This window comes from Artemia franciscana, chromosome 16 (assembly GCF_032884065.1).
Source record: "Artemia franciscana chromosome 16, ASM3288406v1, whole genome shotgun sequence".
In the NCBI taxonomy this organism is placed as follows: Eukaryota; Metazoa; Arthropoda; class Branchiopoda; order Anostraca; family Artemiidae; genus Artemia; species Artemia franciscana.
The window spans coordinates 2,580,080-2,601,019 of NC_088878.1; the positions used below are offsets into that span (position 1 = coordinate 2,580,080).

Here is a 20,940-nt window from a genome sequence, read left to right on the forward strand (position 1 = left end):
TTAATGAGTTTCTTAAATATGGTGGCTCTGAGGTTAGGAATAAGCTACTGAAGATTATGAACATGATTTTTGAAAAATGGGTACACAATGATTTTAGGAAAACCTTAATTAAACCACTGTATAAGAAAGGTGACAAGAGTGAGTGTCGTAATTATCGAGGCATTAGTCTGGTCTCTGTAGGTAGCAAATTACTGAGTAATATGATACTTTTTAGACTGAGAGATGCTGTAGACGAAGTTTGAAGGGAAGAACAATGCGGTTTTAGAAAAGGTAGAGAATGTGTCGACCAAGTTCTCACTCTTAGGTTAATAATTGAGAAGTCCCTTCGTTGTCAAACACCTTTGGTCCTCAGTTTTATCGATTATGAGCAAGCTTTCGATTCTGTTGATAGAAGAGAGTTAACAAAGGTCTTATCGTTATATGGTATACCAGAAAAATACATTAAAGTGATTTGCGCTATGTACGAGAATAATACCGCTGCGGTTAAGGTAGGAAATGAGGTTAAGCAGTTAAGCAGTTAAGGAGTTAAGTAGGGTTGTATTCTATCCCCCTTTATATGGGTCATTTTGATGGACTTCGTCTTAAGGAGCACAGGAAAGGCAATTGGAGACCACGGAATCAAATGGGGAGGAAAAACGCTCCTGGACTTAGATTATGCTGATGATTTAGGCATATTAGATGAAAGTGTGAGCAAAATGAATGAAGTTTTAGAGATTTTGCGAGTTCAGGGTTCTAAAATAGGCTTGGAAATTAATGTTAAGAAGACTAAGTCACTAAGGCTAGGAATAAGTGAAGATGAACAGGTGACATTAGGTAACGAAAAGATTGATCAGATTGGGAGCTTCAGTTACCTTGGTGGTATTATTAGTAAAGATGGTGGGAGCAGTGAAGATGTTAAAGTAGAATAGCTAAGGCTCAGGGTGTTTTTTCACAGTTAAAAAAAGTTTAGAAGAATAGAAAGATAAGTCTGCAAACCAGGATTAGAATATTGGAAGCTACAGTGATGACAGTGGTCAAATATGGTTCTGAAGCGTGGGCGCTCCGAAAAGCAGATGAAAACTTACTAGATGTTTTCCAGAGAAATTGCCTACGGATTGTTTTGGGTACCCGGCTGACTGACCGTATCTCAAACAGTAGGCTGTACGAAAAATGTGGTTCAATCCCGCTTTCTAGGGCTATAATGAAAGAAAGGTTGAGATGGCTAGGCCACGTTCTACAGATGAAGGATGACAGATTACCGAAGATTGTCCTTTTTGGCCAACCGTCTGGGGCTACACGGAAAGCAGGTCGTCCGTTGGGAGGATGTCATAAATAAAGATTTAAAGGAAATGGAAACTTCCTGGGAGGGTGCAAAGAGGGAGGCCTTAAATAGATTATGTTGGAGGAGGAGCGTGCGTAGCTGTGTTGGCCTCAGGCGGCTTGGTGCTGCAGTGAGTTATTAGTAGTAGTAGTAGTAGACCTGTTTCTTTTTGGAGGAGCTGGGGGGGGGGGGGTGTTGATTTGGAAAAATTGAAAAAACTGAGGAATCTTTAACTTGAGAACGGGTAATCGGATCTTAATGAAATTTGATATTTAGAAGAAACTCATGTCTCAGAGCTCTTATTTCAAATCCCGACCAGATCTGTTAACATAGGGGGGAGTTGGAGGGGGAAACCGGAAATCTTGGAAAACGCTTGGTGGGTAGAATAAGCAAATGTCGTAGATACGATATTGACGTAACCGTACTGGATCCACTCTCTTTTGGGGAGTTAGGAGGTGGGGTTCAGTGCTTCAGCGAGCTTGGTGCTTCTGAACGTGCTAGGACGATGGAAATTGGTAGACGTGTGCGGGAGCTGCACAAATTGACTTGATGAAATCGTTTTCCCCGATTAGACCATCTGGGGGGCTGAAGGGAGAGGAAATAGTAGAAAAAATGAGGTATTTATAACTTACGAGTGGGTGATCGGATCTTAACGAATTGTGATGTTTAGAAGGACCTCGTGACTCAGAGCTCTTATTTTAAATCAATCTATTGATTCTTAGAATTTTGCTAGAGATCAAACCATATGAGCTCTTGGCTCGTCCGGCCTCGTCACAAGTGCCATATGAGCTCTTAGCTCTTGTTTCAACTAGCAATAGCGTTATAATAACCCTAGTTTGATTTTTGTTCCAATAATTTCAGAATGACTCCTGAATCACAAAGGCTGTTTAATTAGAATAATAGCTTCTTTTAAAAGTAAAAAAAAAAACTTTAGCGTGCGAGCAAGCTACTGAGGAGAGGCAACCTTCCTCATATATGTAATATTTTCTGTTTGTTTTATGTTTTAATGTTGCTCCTTACTTTCAGTTGAAATTTTTTTTTTTAATTTATTTAATGTCTGATTGTTTTTTAAATAATGCTGGGAAATCCAGCGCCTCCTTCATGAAAAATTCCCTTCCCCGTGAAAATTACTCCTATGTAACACTCTCCCCTGACACCCCCCCCCCCCACCACCAGAAAAAATCCCCCTGAAAGCGTCTCCATATTTCTCAATGACCAATATTATATGTAAACAATGGACAAAATTAACTACTTGTAGCCTTTCCCTCGGGGACTGTGGCGGGTTAAGTCATCCTCAAAGATATAGTTATTACATTTTTCGACTATCTGAACAAAATAGCCATGTCAAAATTTTTGCCGGATGACTGAAAAAAAAAGAAAATGGGAGAGAGCCTAGTTGCCCTTCAATTTTTTAAGTCAATTAAAAAGGGCACTAGAGCTTTTAATTTCCATTCGAATGAGCCCTCTCGCGATATTCTAGAACCACTGGATCGATACTGTCACACCTGGGAAGAAGAAAAAAAATACGCCTCCGTGATCTTTCTTCTGGAAAAAATTCGAAGTTCCACAAATTTGAAGATAGGAGCTTGAAACCTCTGATACGCTGAATCTGATGGTATTATTTTCATTAAGATTCTATGCTTTTTAAGGGATACTCCCTTTTTTCAAAAATAAGGCAAATATTTTCCGGCTCGTAACTTTTTATGGGTAAGACTAAATTTGATAAACTTTATATATTTGAAATCGCCATAAAAATCTAATTCTTTTGATGTACCTATTGGTATCAAAATTCCATTTTTTAGAGTTTCGGTTATTGAGCCGGGTCGCTCCTTACTTACAGTTCTTTGCCACGAACTATTTGACATATCATAGTGCATCTTCCAATATTATGCTCCGTTAATGTATGACGCGAAACCTACTTATGGGAATCGTAACGAAGAAAAAATCTCTTACCTGAACAAAAGCCCAAAACACAAGCCTGTTCCTAAATTCGCAATAAAAAAAAAAACAAGTTTTCTCAAATGAAAGTAAAGAGTCACATTAAAACTTAAAACGAGCAGGTACCCTTTCAAAAATGGGGAGGGGGGCTATCTCCTCTTGAATCCCACGATGTTTGAGCTAAAATTTTGTAGTGCTATAAAAAAAAGAAAAGAAAAAAAACTCATTCAAAACTTTCAAACTTTCATTCAAAACTCATTCTTAAAACTCATTTGAAATATACTTTTTTTTCTAATGAAAGGGGATCAAGGAGAGCAATAATCATCTGAATATTCGTCCACTTGATGTGAAAAGAGAGAAATTTTGTAGATAGCGCCTCTAGCGCTCTCAGGAATTTCATTCGATGATTTCCATCAAGATGAAAGAGTTTTCATCAAAAAGAGAAAGAGTTTGATTCTTTGAAAGAGTTTGATTCCTATTCCCAAAATGATGCAAATTTTCATGTGCTATAGTTTTAGTGAGCAACTTTAAAAATAATACATTTGCATATTAAGAAACAGCATGAATAATTGAATTCGTTGTTGTATATATTAGAGACCAATAAAAAATCCATCTTTTAAAGTGTCGTTTTCTAATGACAAGGGTCACTCTTAACTTACAGCTTTTTACCAAGAGCTGTTTGATCCAGGGCTTTGTAAAAATGTGAACGAGGACTCCTTAAACCCCATTCAAGTTTAATAATCGTAAAACAATGCTTTGAGGCTCATCGCTATCCCTGAGAAAATGTACCTATACAAATATTTATTAGAAGTCTCCTCATAGGAGGTGCCCTCCTAATAAGAAGAGGGTCTTAAAATTGGGAATTAGTTATATGTTCACCACTCCCCCCGTTTTCAAGGCACATTTGAACATATCTATTTAAGGGTGTGCTCATGGACGTCAGTGGAGGCTATCCCCATAAACCAGAAGGCCTTAAACAGGCATATAAATACAAAATGATACGTATTACCATTTAAATGTCGGCAAAAACCTCCTGATAGCACTTGTCTCCCTCTCCCCGCCTCGAGTAATTTCCTGACGGCACTGATGGTTCCCCTCCCTACTTCTCACCTTTGAGTCGGTAAGCTTCTGAATCAAAAGGGTGGTATCATCCCCTCCTCCCGCGCCTACATTACAGGTGTAGTCCAAAAAATATTCCCAGGAATGAAGAGACATTTGAGGTTAGTTTCTAGCCCCACACTCTCCCCCAACCTTCTTTTACTTATCTGAGTGCTGATGAAGTAGTTAGGAAAGTTGGGCATACAACCATGCTATTTGAGGCTTTAAGCACATTCCTCCCTCCTACACATAAATCCACCGGCCCTTCTTCATAATAACTTAATGCAATTACACACCACTGTACGGAATTACATCAAGACCCAAGCTAATACACTTAGCTACAAAACCTATAAAATCCCTATAAGCTATAAGATAAACGCTAATATAAACCGTTCATTTTGTATGTACAACGCGCACCTCAGGGAACGAATTCGCCAAAGCGCGGCATTATTGTATCTGAAAATTGAAAACTCAACATATAGTTTTCCAATAATTTTTAAATCAATTGGCCATCTAAAAAATTTGGGCTTGACGAATCTTTGGCACTCTGTCATTTTTGCCACAAAGCGGCTGGATCTACTACATTGATGTGATACAATCCTTTTTCCGCTTAGAAAGGCAATAAAATATTCTATATCTTTTCTTTGGAGCCTTCTCCTGATGTTCTAGAATCACTGGTTCAATATGATCACCACTGAGGAAAATTAAACAACAAACAAACAAATAAACACAAATCCGTCATTATCCCTTCCCCCAAAAGATACAGATTTTTGTAGGGTTTGAAACCTCTTCAATTGTTTTCTGATATGCTGAATTTGATAGATTAATTTTCGGCAATATCACTCGCCATTTTCGGAGTGTTTCCCCTTTTTCGTAAATGGGCAAGTTTTCTTAGGTCAGTTTCTTTTGTTGAAAAAAAACAAGTTTTTCTGACTGAAAGCAAGGGGCGACATTAAAACTTAAAACGAACAGAAATTACTCCGTATATGAAAGGGGCTGCTCCCTCCTCAACGCCCCACTCTTTACGCTAAAGTTTGACTCTTTCCCTCAACTCTACTTTTTAAAACAGTAAAAAACTTTAGCGTTTTAAAGCTATTAAAACTGTTTTTAGAGTTTGGTTACTAGCAGCTAGTCACTCCTTATTTACAGTTGGTTGCCATGAACTATTTAGAGGATAACCGAATGTTTTCGTTAAAACGTGTCTAAGAAACCAAATTCCAGCTAACACTTGCCCTCTTCCCTCTTGGGAAATTCCCTGAAGACATTCAAGATGCCCCCCTCCTCTCCAGCATTTGTAGCCGTAAAATGCATGATGTAGTCCCTTTATGCTGCAAAGAAATCATTTTGAACAACAAAAAGGAAGTTATCACCCCGAAACCCCTATATCCAAATGACGGAAGATTAAATATTAATTTATATAAGGGCGCCCCCGCGCAGCTACTGCCCCTGAAGCTGGGCAGATCTGCTTTGTGTAACAAAACGGTAGAAAACGCTTGTTTTCAGTGGTTTGTTACTTAAAAAAGAAACTAGAACTTTTGATTTGTGTTCGAGTGGCCACTCTTTTATTTTTTGGCGAGTAACACTGGTCCGATACGATCACCAAGGCCGTATCCAAGAGGGGGAGGTGGGTTAACAGTTTTGACCCCCTCCCCCCCCAAATGATTGTCTAACTTATAAAGATGTAGCAAAATCAATATAAACAAATCTTTTTTGCGTTTTTTTGTGTAGCCCCCTCCCACGAAAAAAATTCTTTTGTAAAACACCCCCCGACAAAATACTGAATATGGCCCTTACGATCACCCCTGGTAAAAAAAAAAAGAACACATCCGTGATCTTTCTTCAGAGAAAAATAAAAATTCCACTTCTTTTGGCTAAAACCACTTTTTTTGGAACCTCTACAATGGAGCTCTCTGACGTCCTTAATATGATGGTTCTTTTCATAAAGATCACTCGACTTCTTGTTTTTTTTTTTTCTCCCTTCTTGGAAAATTCGGCAATATTTTTCAGGACCGTAGCTTTTGATAAGTAACATTAAACCAATGGATTTTGCATATTTGCAATCAGCATAAAAATCCATTTTTTGTAGAATCGACTCCACTTTTTAGAGTTTCGGTTACTACTAGTCCGTCTCACTCCTTACAGCTAGTTACCATAAACTGCTTGATTCTCAATGAAGAAATTTGAAAGTTTTAGTTTTATTCAGTGAAGTTGGCACCTAAAATACACCAGCATTTACAGATTAAATTCTAAAAACAGTAGAAAGAATGTTTTAAACTTTACAAAAGCCAAAACCGTAAATCTATTCCCAGTTTTTTAAATTTTCAAAACTTGAAGTTTGAAATTTACATCTAAATAGCATCAAACTTTCCAAATAAAATAACCATTCTTTTTAAGGCTTTCCGTCGGTACAGGAACTTAAAATATCAAACTTCACAAACAATACTTTTGATATTGTTTTTTAACTGAACGAATATTAGTTTTAAAATATATATATATATATATATATATATATATATATATATATATATATATATATATATATATATTTTACTTAAAATAATCAAATTAACTATATAATTAAATATTAACTTAAATATTAACTTAACTTAAATATTAATATTTAAGCTATATATATATATATATATATATATATATATATATATATATATATATATATATATATATATATATATATATATATATATATATATATATATATATATATATATATATATATATATATATATATATATATATATATATATATATATGTATATGTAGCTATATATATATAGCTATATATATATATATATATATATATATATATATATATATATATATATATATATATATATATAGCTATATATACATATATATATATATATATATATATATATATATATATATATATATATATATATATATGTATATATATGTATATATATATAGCTATATATATATATATATATATATATATATATATATATATATATTTATATATATATATATTTATATATATATATATATATATATATATATATATATATATATATGTGTGTGTGTGTGTCTATATGAGAACATATATCATTATTGAAATTAAACAAAAGCTCACACCACAAACCTGTTCTTAGTTTTAAACTCTAAATGAATGAATTTAAAAGTTTTATTTTCATTCAATACATTCAATGCCTTATGTACATCAAACCTTAGAAAAACAATTATAATTGTATTACGAGTAATAATTATCTTGTAAAAGACCTTTCCCCATAATTTCAACTTATAATTGAAATATCGAAACCGTCATATTCAAATTGAAATATAAATATTCAAATATTGTTGACTAACTTAGGCCACTTTAAATGAATATTTCTGTATATTTCTTTGGCATCAGAAGAAGGGGAAGGAGGGGTCTTGTAGGTTCATGAACAATTTATCTTATTTCCCATTATGTGTGCTTTTAAATTAGAGGATCATATGCCTATAATTATGAATTTGTAACACTCAACCTTTATTAAATTTTCTTAATTGTCAACAAAAATCAAAATTTTTAAATTTCCATAAGTTCCCGGTCTACTTATTAATTTTACAAATAATGACTATTGATTTTTTATTAAAAAGCTTCCCGTTGCCATTCAAATTCACGATAGCCGTAGAAGTGTCCAACACAAAAGCTAAAGTTTCAAAATCAAATATTCTCTAATGGATCAATAATTCCCTATCCCTTTAATCACCACCAGGGAGAAAAAGTCCTAGCCCCAAGTTTCCTAAGAGGCAGACAGGATCGATGTAAATAGGGAAAACGGGCAAGAGTTCCCAGTTCCAGGGCGAGGTTCCAGGGACCTGAGCGTAAAAATAACTAAGGGTGAATAGACGATTTTCCTTTGCCAAAATTCCATGAGAATTCTCAAAATATCGTATTGTTCTTGAAGAAATACACGAGAAATCCGTATAAATATTGTTTGATCAATAGGAAGGAATTTAAGAGGTATAGAAAAGAGTAGAGAGATTTATAAAGAAACTAAGAATTGTACTAGCCAAGCCAGACAACTAATTAGGAGGGGGCACAGTCAGGATTTGCCAGCCCATTTATAGCTGACTTGATTTTAAGTCACCTAGAATATAAATATATGATGGATAAGAATAATCCAATTAATTTAAAACATGCTTTGTCAAATAATAAAAGATATTTAGATGATATTTTGGTCTTAAATTGTAAGGATTTCATTGATATTTTTAAAAATATATATCCATCAGAGCTTATTCTTGAGCCTAGTCATGGCGCTGGTCATGAAGATCATTTCTTAGATTTAACTATTAATATTTGTGATAATAATAAATTAAGTTTTAAAATGTATAATAAAACGGATGATTTTGATTTTGAAGTGATTAGTTTCCCATTCCCTGAAAGTAATATACACTCAAATATCACATATTCAGCGTTTTTCTCACAGTTACTTCGTTATGCAAGGATTTGTAGTAATTATATTGATTTTAAAAATAGATGTAAAATCTTAAGCCAAAAATTGATATCAAGAGGTTTTTCTGCAAATAAATTAACTTGGCAATTTAAAAAATTTAGTTTTCATTATAACAAACTTTTAAATAAATATCAAACGAATTATCTAGAAATACTTAAAGAAATTTTTAAATAATTTCGGAGGTTCGAGAAATGTTATCACAGCGCCATTTATTTTGAATTGTGTTTCTAATTGAGCGGATTTTCTAAAAAATTAGCCACATGGTAAAGAGGAATTCTATAATTGTTTAGTTCATTCAGGTTTTTTGCAATGTGTTAATATTTGTAATTTGGTAAAATTTATAATATTTAGTTTACATATTGTTGCTAAAAGGAGGGATATATTAACAGGATAAGCTTGTTTTTGGTTTTACTTGGTTGTTTTACATTTGCTGGTTTTTTTTCATAGGCATGTATTTTGGGGGTGATACCTGACGCGGGGATGCCATGGATATTCTGTGGTAGCCACAACACTGTGCTGGGTAGAGAATTTAGAGTGGCGAAACCCTATATAGGCCAGTGTATTCTCCTGATGAGCCCTTATGTTGGGTGTTGCCTCTGAATTATTTGTCTATATTATTTTTTCTATTGTTTGGTAAATGACGACTTATACTTATTGGCGACATGACTGCCTGTCCATGGATTATTCTTTATGGTTGATTGTGTGTGGCTATGCTGTTTGACCTATGTAATTGTATGGATGAGTAGGGATAAGGCCTCATTCAAGTGCTGGTCTATATTAATCACTAATTTAGGAAAACAGTCTTCCTTTTCTCCTTCTGTCTCTTTTTTTTTTTTTTTTTTGTGGTTGTTCTGTAGCATTGGTGATTTCTCTTTTCATTATATTATTCCAGGTTGGATCCAGTGCTGGTGGAGGAAATTTTTTTTTTTAGTTTTCTCCCCGACAGACCTTTACCCTGGTCCAGGTTTTTAACCTGATATTGTTAATTATTTGTGAGATGGCACTTATGCAAATTTCATGTTCTTTCATCTTTTTGTTTATGTATTTATTGACCTATTGACCTTGGCATGTTTTTTGGACTTTGATTGTTGGATTTTGATTTGGATGTTGGTTTGTTTTGGATTTATTTTCAATAACTTTTTATGCAACAAAACACAAATATTAGCCTCGGAACTCGGAACGATTTTTTGAAAGTTAGTAAGTGTAAAAGTCGTTGTTTTCTTTGCCAAGATCATTTTGTCCCACGGACTTCTGTTAAAAGTACATTGTATAATAAAAATTTTGCATGCAAGTTACGTGGTAATGTTAATTGTAGAACAACCAATGTAATTTACCTATTAGAATGTAATAAATGCTGCCTACAATATGTGGGGGAAACAACTAATAATATATATAAAAGATTTTCTGGACATAAGACAACAGTTTAATAATGAAAAAACTAATAACTATCTAGTTCAACATTGTAATAATGGTAAATGTTCCATATCAGATATAACTGTCACAATTTTAGAAAATTTAGAATTAGAAAATTTAAATAAAGAAGAGAAGAATAATAGACTACGTAAACAGGAGGATTTCTGGATCCATACTCTTGGTACAGCTTATCCTTTTGGGCTAAATGATCGTGTAGCAAAATATGGTGACATGTCTCATGTTGTTGTTAAATGTATTGATGGTTTTATGGACCATCCTTCTTTTACTTGTCCTACTAAACGTAAAAAACGATCGAGAGGACATAGGAAAAATAATAGAAAAAATGAATTAGATGTACATATGCTTTCTATAGATCTATGCCAGCTACTTGAATCTAGGGGTATGATTTCTGTAATAAAGTGTCTAAATAATTTATCCAAGAGGAATTTAATCAAACTTTTCTGGATTGTTAAGAATAATACAGCTCTTGATTATAATTTTAAAGTAATATGTGATACAATTTGCATTCTAACTAAAACGAAATTTATTTCAAAAAAGAAAAAGTTAGATTAGTAATAAGGATAACAGATTATATTTACCTATTAATTTTACTTTTAAGCAGATTGAAGATATTAATCTACCAGAAATTTTAAATCAGCGGCATGTGAAACAGGCCCTTCCTAGTAATTTAAATTATAATGATAGTCCAGTTTTAACTTATAAATTTTCAAAAACTATTGGGCAAATTATTTTTAATTATAATTTAATACTAAAAAAACTAGATAGTGATATAAATTGGAAACCGGTTTGTAATTGTAAGCAACTTGGCCCATTTGTAAATCCTACTTACAAACATGTTATAACAGGGGACTTGTCAATAATAAAGCAAGATAATCTTCAAATTATAATGAATAAAGGGGCTAATTTCCGTCTTTCTCATCATTTGAAACCATCGAGTGTTCTTGATGGCTTGGAAAATGATTTTGATTTATTTATTGATAAGTGGTGTAAGAAAGAGAATAAAAATAACGAGAGTTTTCAAAGTTGGAAGAATTTAATTATTAGTAGAGTAAGAAATAAAATATATTCTAACTTAAAAAATAGTAACACCAAATCATTATTTTATAATGCGAAGATTAAACAAGCAATTGCTAATCTAAAGAATGAATTTGTAATTGTGCCAGTGGATAAAGCTAATAATAATTTTGCCATAATTTGTCAGAATTTGTATTGTGATATCTTAAAAAGGGAGTTATGCACAACTAATGTTTACGAAAAGGTAAATATAGAGGATGAGAATTTAATTGAAAAGACTGAAGAAATACTTTTTGAAAATTTTAATATTAAAATAAATGACAATGATAAAAAGTTCCCTTTCCTATATTGGACTGTAAAATTTCATAAGAATCCCCCTAAACCACGGTTTATTGCTGGAGCAGCTAAATGTCCAACCCGCATTGCAGCTACTGACCTATCTTTAATTTTAAAGGAAATTGTAAATAAACTTAAAACCTATTGTTCTGGTATTAAAAAATTTTCGAATTTTAATCCATATTGGAGTGTTGATAATTCACTGCAGGTGATAGATTCTTTAACAATGGTTTCAGCTAAAAGAATTGAGTCTTTCGATTTTGCGACAATGTATACTAATTTATCACTTAATTTAGTGTTTGATAATTTTAAAACTGTTATAAAGAAATCTTTCCTCTTATCTAGTAAAAGGTTCTTAAAAATAGACATTTATAATAAAAAAGCTATATGGACAAACTGCTTTAATACTACAGTTAACTTGAGATGTTACAGCTTGGATATGATTTTTGAGTTATTGGAATTTGTTTTATACAATACTTATATAAGATTTGGGGGTGATTTGTACAAGCAAATTATGGAAATTCCCATGGGGGGGAATGCCAGCCCATTTATACCCGACTTGTTTTTAAGTCAACTAGAATATAAATATATGATGGATAAGAATAATCCAATTAATTTAAAACATGCTTTGTCAAATAATAAAAGATATTTAGATGATATTTTGGTCTTAAATTGTAAGGATTTCATTGATATTTCTAAAAATATATATCCATCAGAGCTTATTCTTGAGCCTAGTCATGGCGCTGGTCATGAAGATCATTTCTTAGATTTAAATATTAATATTTGTGATAATAATAAATTAAGTTTTAAAATGTATAATAAAACGGATGATTTTGATTTTGAAGTGATTAGTTTCCCATTCCCTGAAAGTAATATACACTCAAATATCACATATTCAGCGTTTTTCTCACAGTTACTTCGTTATGCAAGGATTTGTAGTAATTATATTGATTTTAAAAATAGATGTAAAAACTTAAGCCAAAAATTGATATCAAGAGGTTTTTCTGCAAATAAATTAACTTGGCAATTTAAAAAATTTAGTTTTCATTATAACGAACTTTTAAATAAATATCAAAAGAATTATCTAGAAATACTTAAAGAAATTTTTAACTAATTTCGGAGGTTCGAGAAATGTTGTCACAGCGCCATTTATTTTGAATTGTGTTTCTAATTGAGCGGATTTTCTAAAAAATTAGCCACATGGTAAAGATGAATTCTATAATTGTTTAGTTCATTCAGGTTTTTTTGCAATGTGTTAATATTTGTGATTTGGTAAAATTTATAATATTTAGTTTACCTATTGTTGCTAAAAGGAGGGATATATTAACAGGATAAGCTTGTTTTTGATTTTACTTGGTTGTTTTACATTTGCTGTTTTCTTTTTTTTTTCATAGGCATGTATTTTGGGGGTGATACCTGACGCGGGGATGCCATGGATATTCTGTGGTAGCCACAACACTGTGCTGGGTAGAGAATTTAGAGTGGCGAAACCCTATATAGGCCAGTATATTCTCCTGATGAGCCCTTATGTTGGGTGTTGCCTCTGAATTATTTGTCTATATTATTTTTTCTATTGTTTGGTAAATGACGACTTATACTTATTGACAACATGACTGCCTGTCCATGGATTATTCTTTATGGTTGATTGTGTGTGGCTATGCTGTTTGACCTATGTGATTGTATGGATGAGTAGGGTTAAGGCCTCATTCAAGTGCTGGTCTATATTAATCACTAATTTAGGAAAACAGTCTTCCTTTTCTCCTTCTGTCTCTTTCTTTTTTTTTTTTTTTTTTTTTTTTTTTTTTTTTTTTTTTTTTTTTTGTTCTGTAGCATTGGTGATTTCTCTTTTCATTATATATATATATATATATATATATATATATATATATATATATATATATATATATATATATATATATATATATATATATATATATATATATATATATATATATCAAAAGAATCTAATTTTTATGCTGATTTCAAATATATAAGTACTATTAAGTTTAGTCTTACCTAATGTTAAATAAAAAAAAACAAGTTTTTTCAACTGAAAGTAAGGAGCAACATTAAAACTTGAAACGGACAGAAATTATTACTTGTATGAATGGGATTGCCCCTTACTCAACACTTCGCTCTTTAGGCTAAACTTTTTAGGTACTTTCAAAAATGAAAGTTTAATTTTCTAATTAAACGACCCTTGTATTTCAGGAGTCGTTCTTAAAGAATCGGGACAAAAATTATAACTTTGGACTTTGGACAAACGTTGGACGAAGCAAAATTTGGCAATTGGACTTTTTTGTGCTCCATAGCTAGGAAGAAAGTTTTGTTGGAGAATCCCCCTTTTGAAAAAAAAAAGAAAAACTATAGCGCACATTGTTATTAACTGATCTTTAAAGTTGACGTAACTTACATATCGAAAATCAACAGAAAAACAAGGTATTTTTTGTCAAATCAACTATATAAAAATTGAAGGAAATTATTAACTCCAAAGTCAGTATTGAACTGAACCTACATAACTCCAACTTCACATACTTTTCTTTTATTTCAGACCTCAAGAAATACAAAAAGGGTAAAAAATGGAGCAGAATATTTTCTTGTCCAACGAAAAAAATAAGTTTTAGTAGCTTAGAACCAGCATTTTTTTAATTACTTTTATTTTTTCATGTAAAGAAATAGCTGATATCAAACTTATCAAGTTAGGATGCTAAACAGAATATGTATTTCTAATGTTGAATTAAAAAAAAAAAAAAAAAAAAAAAAAAAAAAAAAAAAAAAAAAAAAAAAAAAAAAAAAAAAAAAAAAAAAAGTTTAACTTGCGATGTATCGAGCTTAGATTCTGGATTTTTTCGAGTTGGGATATCGACCTAAAAATGTTTTATACAGGTCAACTTCTAATGCATCAAGTTTATGTTCTGGATTTTTCATATTTTACCTACTCCTCCCCCTTGTTAAATATGCCCCACTCCCCAAGAAAAGGTTACTGATTCTAGATTACTTTTTTGCATACTTTCATGTTGCCTGGCAATAGTATTTGAAATTACGTTGAACCTTTACCTCACTTTACTTCAAAGCTGAAAGTGAAGACATTTTCAAAAAAATACCCGAAGCAGATCATTAAAAATAAAAACACAGCACCAAATGAAGCTCCTCTATAGGTTTCCTCTTAACTTTCCTCCTTAAGATAATTGTATCAATAGGTAGGTCTTCTCGTCTGTTTTACCAGAAGAACGAAAGAATTTTAATACGACAAAAATATTTTCTTGTCCAACGAAAAAAATAAGTTTTAGTAGCTTAGAACCAGCATTTTTTTTAATTACTTTTATTTTTTCATGTAAAGAAATTGCTGATATCAAACTTATCGAGTTAGGATGCCAAACAGAATATGTATTTCTAATGTTGAATTAAAAAAAAAAAAAAAAAAAAAAAAAAAAAAAAAAAAAAAAAAAAAAAAAAAAAAAAAAAAAAAAAAAAAAAAAAAAAAAAGCCGCGTACTTGAACAAAACGGCCATCATCATTACGTTAGATCTTTCACTTTCGATTTTTAAGAACTGAATAGAAGTCCTCAAATTTGTTGTTTTATTTTCTACATAAAGTACTGTTTAAGCTAAATATTTTTTAAGACATGATTAAAGGTTTCAAGTAGGATCGTCTTCATTAAATTGAGTTAATATGCTCGTACTCCAGCAAAGTAAGGGATGGAACACTTTTTTGAGTATGAACAAGCCTGAGCCAGAATAATTGCGTCTTGAAGCTTTCTACTAATAATCTAGGGGACCTGATGAAGGCTTTACAATCTGAGGTAAAGCCTGCAATGAGGGTGCTTCCAGCCTTTTGTTAAGGGATTAGGGTCGAAAAGTATTGTGATTGGTCTTCCTTCTGGTATTCAGATTAGTCGACAAACCACCACAGGTCTTTTACAGCCTATTCTCAAGAGTCTGGGTGGATATTGAGACATTAGAAACACATTTTAAATGTTTTCTCTTTTATAACGACACCAAATCCAAAATTGCTGAAACTTTCGGGAATTAATATCAGTATGTAATAAATGTCAACCTACATTCATTTGTTATGTTCATTAATCATGGTTATTATGGTGTTGTTTTTTTTTTTGTTTTTTATATTATAAAAAATAAAAACGCAGCTCAAAACGAAAATTGTTTTAAGTAAAGCGTAGTTGACTTTCTCGTCTTTAGGAAGCACAGGGTGCCTTAAATTTGACTTGGCTATTTATTGTAATATCTGTTGATTTTGGATTTATTTATATATTGATAGTGATTAATGGTCGTTTTAGGCTTGCATTATTGTTTGACTTCATTTCTGCTCGTTTTTGGTTTAATGTAGCTCTTTGCTTTTCATTGAAAACTTCTTTCGCGGATTTAAAAAAAAAATTGATTAATAAAAAAAAAAACGCCATGTACTTGAACAAAACAGCCATCATCACTACGTTAAACCTTTCACTAAGATGCTGGAGCAAGCGATGGATAATCCATCCCCAGCTTTCTTCAGCATGAAGTTCTTATCCAACACAGGTAGGCGTTGCAAGAAATGGTAACGAAGTGAATCCCCAGGAAAAGGACTTTCTATGTATAACATTGTTCTTGAAGATGAAATAGGGATACCTTTTTGTCAAACTGTTCGTGGTAACGAACTGTAAATAAGGAGCGACTCGTCCCAATAGTGACCGAAACTATAAAATTAAATTTCGATAATAATAGGTACATCAAAAGAATTGGCTTTTCATGCTGATTACAATTATATAAAATTCGCTAAGTTTTTTCGTCACTGATCAAAAGTTACGAGCCAGTGTAGATTTGCCTGATTTTCCAAAAAGGGTTGTGACATCCCCCAAAAGTCAAGGAATCGTATTGAAAATTGCACCAATAGATTCAGCGCATCAGAGAAACCTGCTGTAGAGTTTCCAAGCTCCCATCTTTAAAAATATGGATTTTTTTTTTGCCAGAAGAAGGATCACGGACGCGCGGTAATTTGATTTTGTTTTTGTTTTTTTTGTCCTTCCTAGGGATGATCGTATTGAGCCAATAGACCTAGAAGATTGGGCGACATTTTTTTTGGAACGGGAATTAAGAGTTCTAGAGCCATTTCTAAGTGACAAAGGATGGGAGGGCAACTAGCCCCCCGCACCCTTTTTCTCCAGTGACCTGATCTAAATTGTACGATAAACATTTTGTTCAGTATAATTGAAAGGTTCAATAACCATGCCTTTGGGGATGATATAACCCTATGGAGTCCCCTAAGGAAGGGCACAGGTTATGAAATCTGCCCTTTGTTTACATGTAGTATTTGGAATTGGGAAGTATACCTACATTTTTCAGGAGGGGGGAATTTTCTTGGGATGGATTTTCTACGGGGAGAATTTCCCATTGAGATGCAAGTTTCGAGGGGTGGGCTTTAAAGGAGAATTTTAAACGGAGAATTTGCCACAGTTCATATACGAAATTCGTTATATCTGTCTTACATTCTCGTTGGCAATCAATTTCACATGTGGAGATGCTCTGCGGGAATTGTTTGGGTGAAACTTTCAACGGAGTTAGAATTCTCTGGGGGATTTTTACGTAGAAGATTTTGCACGGGAAAAATCCTCCATGGGGAATTATCACCAGAAGAAATTCCCCGTTAGGAAGTTTTCCGCGGGTAAAACTTTCCATTGAGGGGAGGGGGATCTCTAAGAAATATTTCCCACACAAGGGGTATTCCGCCATGAACTGACAAATAATAAGGAATTAAATCAAACGAGTCTTTCTTTGAATGAAACTATGCTAAGGGATATTTTTCAGCCGAAATAGTAAGCAGGAATTTTCAGGAGGAATTCACTGTGAGGATAGAATTGCCCGGAGGAGGGGGGGGAGAGAATTTTACATGGAAGGAAGTTCCTATGGAAGACTTTTTCGTGGGGGGACTTCCTAGGATTATCAAGGAGGCACACTCGTGCCTCTATAAAGAGGCGACACACGACAATGTTAAGCGATCTTCGGTTCCAGTGGTCGCAGACGGATAGGGAGGGATGCATTTCGTAGCCCGAGCTCCAACTAAGAAACCTGCAAAATTTCATCCCCCTCCAACTTTTCCTTCATGGGGAAAATATGACCGAAAGTTTCGACCTGTCAACCCAAGCCCCCCTTTAACGTTGTCCGATCGGGCTGAAATTCACAAGTTAAGGTCCCCTAGGGCCCAGGAGCTTATCCGCGAAATTTCAGCTTGATCCGATAACTCCTTCCCTGTTTTCCAGAAACCACGCATAGCCACTTAAAATTCATTTACTTTTTTTTTCTAGACGCCTACAGGTCACATCCGACATCGGATCTGGGTGTACGAAGACTCATTCGATGCGGAATTCTCCGAGTAATTTTCCTGGAAAGTTTCGTAGTAAAATCTTAACCCCCCGAAAGTTTCGACCCTCCAACCCCCCCCCCCCCCCCACCCCTTTTAACGTTGTCCGATCGGGCTGAAATTCACAAGTTAAGGTTCCCTACGGCCCAGGAGCTTATCCGCGAAATTTCAGCTCGATCCGATAACTCCTTCCCTGTTTTCCAGAAACCACCCATTAGCTATTTAATTAACGGATTTCTCTCCATAAGAGCCCATGTTAATTTGAAATTTTTAAAATCTACTGAGAAGTTATATTTACACACATGCAAGTTATTAGCTCAGTTGGTAGAGCGTGAGACTTTTAATCCTCGGGTCGAGGGTTCAAGTCCCTTACGGGCGTTTTTTTTTTCACAACATCAAAAAAATTTTGATAACACCTGGACAGCTTATCATTTGAGAGATAACAGAATATTAGCTTCTTATGAGCAAAAGAAACATTTCGGTCATTCTATCTATTTTTTTTCTATTTTATACAATGATTTAAAAGCGGGGGGGGGGGGCAGCCACCCAAGTTCCTCTCCTAATTCCTGTACGAGGAGTACAGGAATTATTAAATTACATCCACCATGGATTGTAGAAAAACGTACAGAAATAATATGAAAAAAACTTCGTTTTCTTAAAGAGTTAAAGAGGCTGCGTCCCAAAGTCGAACCTTAAAACGTACAGGAATTAGAAGAGGCAGTTGGGGGGCTGCCGCCCCCCAAACCCCCAGCTTTTAAAGACTCTTTTGTACAGGTTTTTTTTTTGGGGGGGGGGACTTCATTGTTACTAATTACTAGTTTCGGCGCAATGGTTCTCCTGTCCTCTTGTGTTTAACATTTTTCGAAGTTATTCCATTATTCATTCATTTCAATTTTTTGTTAATTAAAAGAGGGCCTTTCCGAAGCCAAGAGCTGGGGGTTAGCAAAAAAACAAAAAACCTGTACAAAAGAGTCTTTAAAAGCTGGGGGTTTGGGGGGCGGCAGCCCCCCAACTGCCTCTTCTAATTCCTGTACGTTTTAAGGTTCGACTTTGGGACGCAGCCTCTTTAACTCTTTAAGAAAACGAAGTTTTTTTCCTATTATTTGAGAAAGAGTCTAAAATTAAATGAAAAAAAGGTTTTCCTATTGAAAATACAGACGCTAGAGTTCGATGTTTTCCCACTTATTTAAGAATAAGTCTTGGAACACAAGGGCCGTGTAATTATAATTGGAACCTTTTTTAGAAGTAAAAAATTTTAGTGAGGGAATTGAGGAGGGGGCAGCCCTCCTCATATACGGAATAATTTTTGTTAGAATTAGGTTTTGATATTGCTCCTTACTTTCATTAGAAACAGCTTGTTTTTCTTCATTTTATTACCTTCAAGGCTGAAATTGAACATCCACGAATAGTAAATTGAGATAATGGGGATATGGTCATGCCACATGGTCAGGGATGGTCACAATTAAAATTAAAAACACTCTTTAAAATTAATTAAAATTAACTTAAAATTGAAATGGTCACAATTAAAAACAATCCCTGATTTGTGAATAATCCTGTATTATGTAATCAACTACACTAAACTTATTAGTTACTCCTTTTGTTTAATAACAAGTAAGTTATTTAGCTGTCAAAAACAATAAAAATTAAACTCACCTCGGGAGGCGTTCTATTTTTCACCAAGTCCCTTGAATTTTCCTCATCCTGCCCCTCCGTCGATTGTGGTGTTAAGGGTGTCGAGCTGTGACGTGGCGGATAAACATTAGTTATTCCAGAAAAACCGGAGTCTACTTTAACATCCAATACATCCATTGGGTCTGCATATTCGGCTCCACCTCCAATTTTAGGAGGCCGGCCTCTTTTCCTCCGCGACGCATAACTTTGAAAAGGGCTACCGGGTCTTTTGAGCAAATCATTCGGAGATTGTAGGGAGTCTGGTGGGTACGGGCTGTTTAACTGATAACGCTGGTAAGGACTGTATGCAACTGGGTATTGGCTATCTAAGGGACCTGAAAATGTAAATTCAATGTAGATAAACAGTGGCCAACAATAGACTACTTGGTATTTCACCCCTCTCCACGAAAAGATCCACTGCACTTCCCTAGTGACGGTGATATCCTTAGTTACATACTTTTTTTTAACATAAACGTTGAACTGGGAATGCTCAATTGTGGTGGCTCGGTGCTGAGCCTGACTAGGACTGATGTCGATTCAATGAGCTAAAATTTCAACACTGGATATCAAAGCTCGTAATTTTCAGGAAAGTGACATTTTTACTTTGTTGTTCAACTGTTTTTTTACCACAAAAATACTAGGGAGCTGTGAATATCACGGAAAAATTTCCACGTCAGGTTTTTTCGGAGTGTTCGGGCGGGTTTCTAGGGGCAAAATAAAATTTCGATTTGACTCAATCTACGACAACATAAAAAAGTATTGTCACGTTTTAATGGTAACTTAATGAAATTTAATTCGAAATTAATTAAATCAAGAATCTTTTCAAAGACACGGGAATATTGTTTTAGGACCATGTACCGAAAATCCCATGGCATGTTTATATTTCCCTCAGAATTTCCTACATTTGTTCTTTGATCGATCTTTTGGGCTTCGTCCACATTTTTTGAATTGCTTCAACGACTTTTAAATTTCGCCTAAAACTTGCTATTACTTTTTTTCGATTATTTTTTTCCTAAGTTGAGCCTTCAATCAAATTTAGTAAATTGTTTCATCGTTTTAGTATTTCATCTAAAACTTCTAACATTTTTTCCTTGACGGAATTTTTTCCTAATTTGAGCAATTACAATGAAACGAAATACAGAAAAATCGTAAATGTTTTCCAATAGAACAGTGAAAAAAGTACACCTTTTTTTTTTACCAAATCTTATTGAAAAATTATACCTGTTCTTCTATATTTTCACTTGGTTTTAATTGTAAATGGAAAGACAGTGTGGAGTAAGAAATAATTTGCCTAACTTGATCGGTCAACCAAATTGTATT

General features: G+C 33.6%; 1 protein-coding gene across 3 annotated transcripts in view; it reads right to left on the reverse strand.

Annotated features, from left to right (window-relative positions):
- Positions 1 to 20,940, reverse strand: part of LOC136036898 (protein tramtrack, alpha isoform-like) — a 96,034-nt gene that overhangs the window by 43,318 nt on the left and 31,776 nt on the right. For all 3 annotated transcript variants that reach the window (XM_065719275.1, XM_065719273.1, XM_065719274.1), the window contains exon 4: positions 19,603 to 19,955. In XM_065719275.1, coding sequence (XP_065575347.1) covers positions 19,603 to 19,955 — 353 coding nt within the window. The remainder of the gene's footprint in view (positions 1 to 19,602; positions 19,956 to 20,940) is intronic.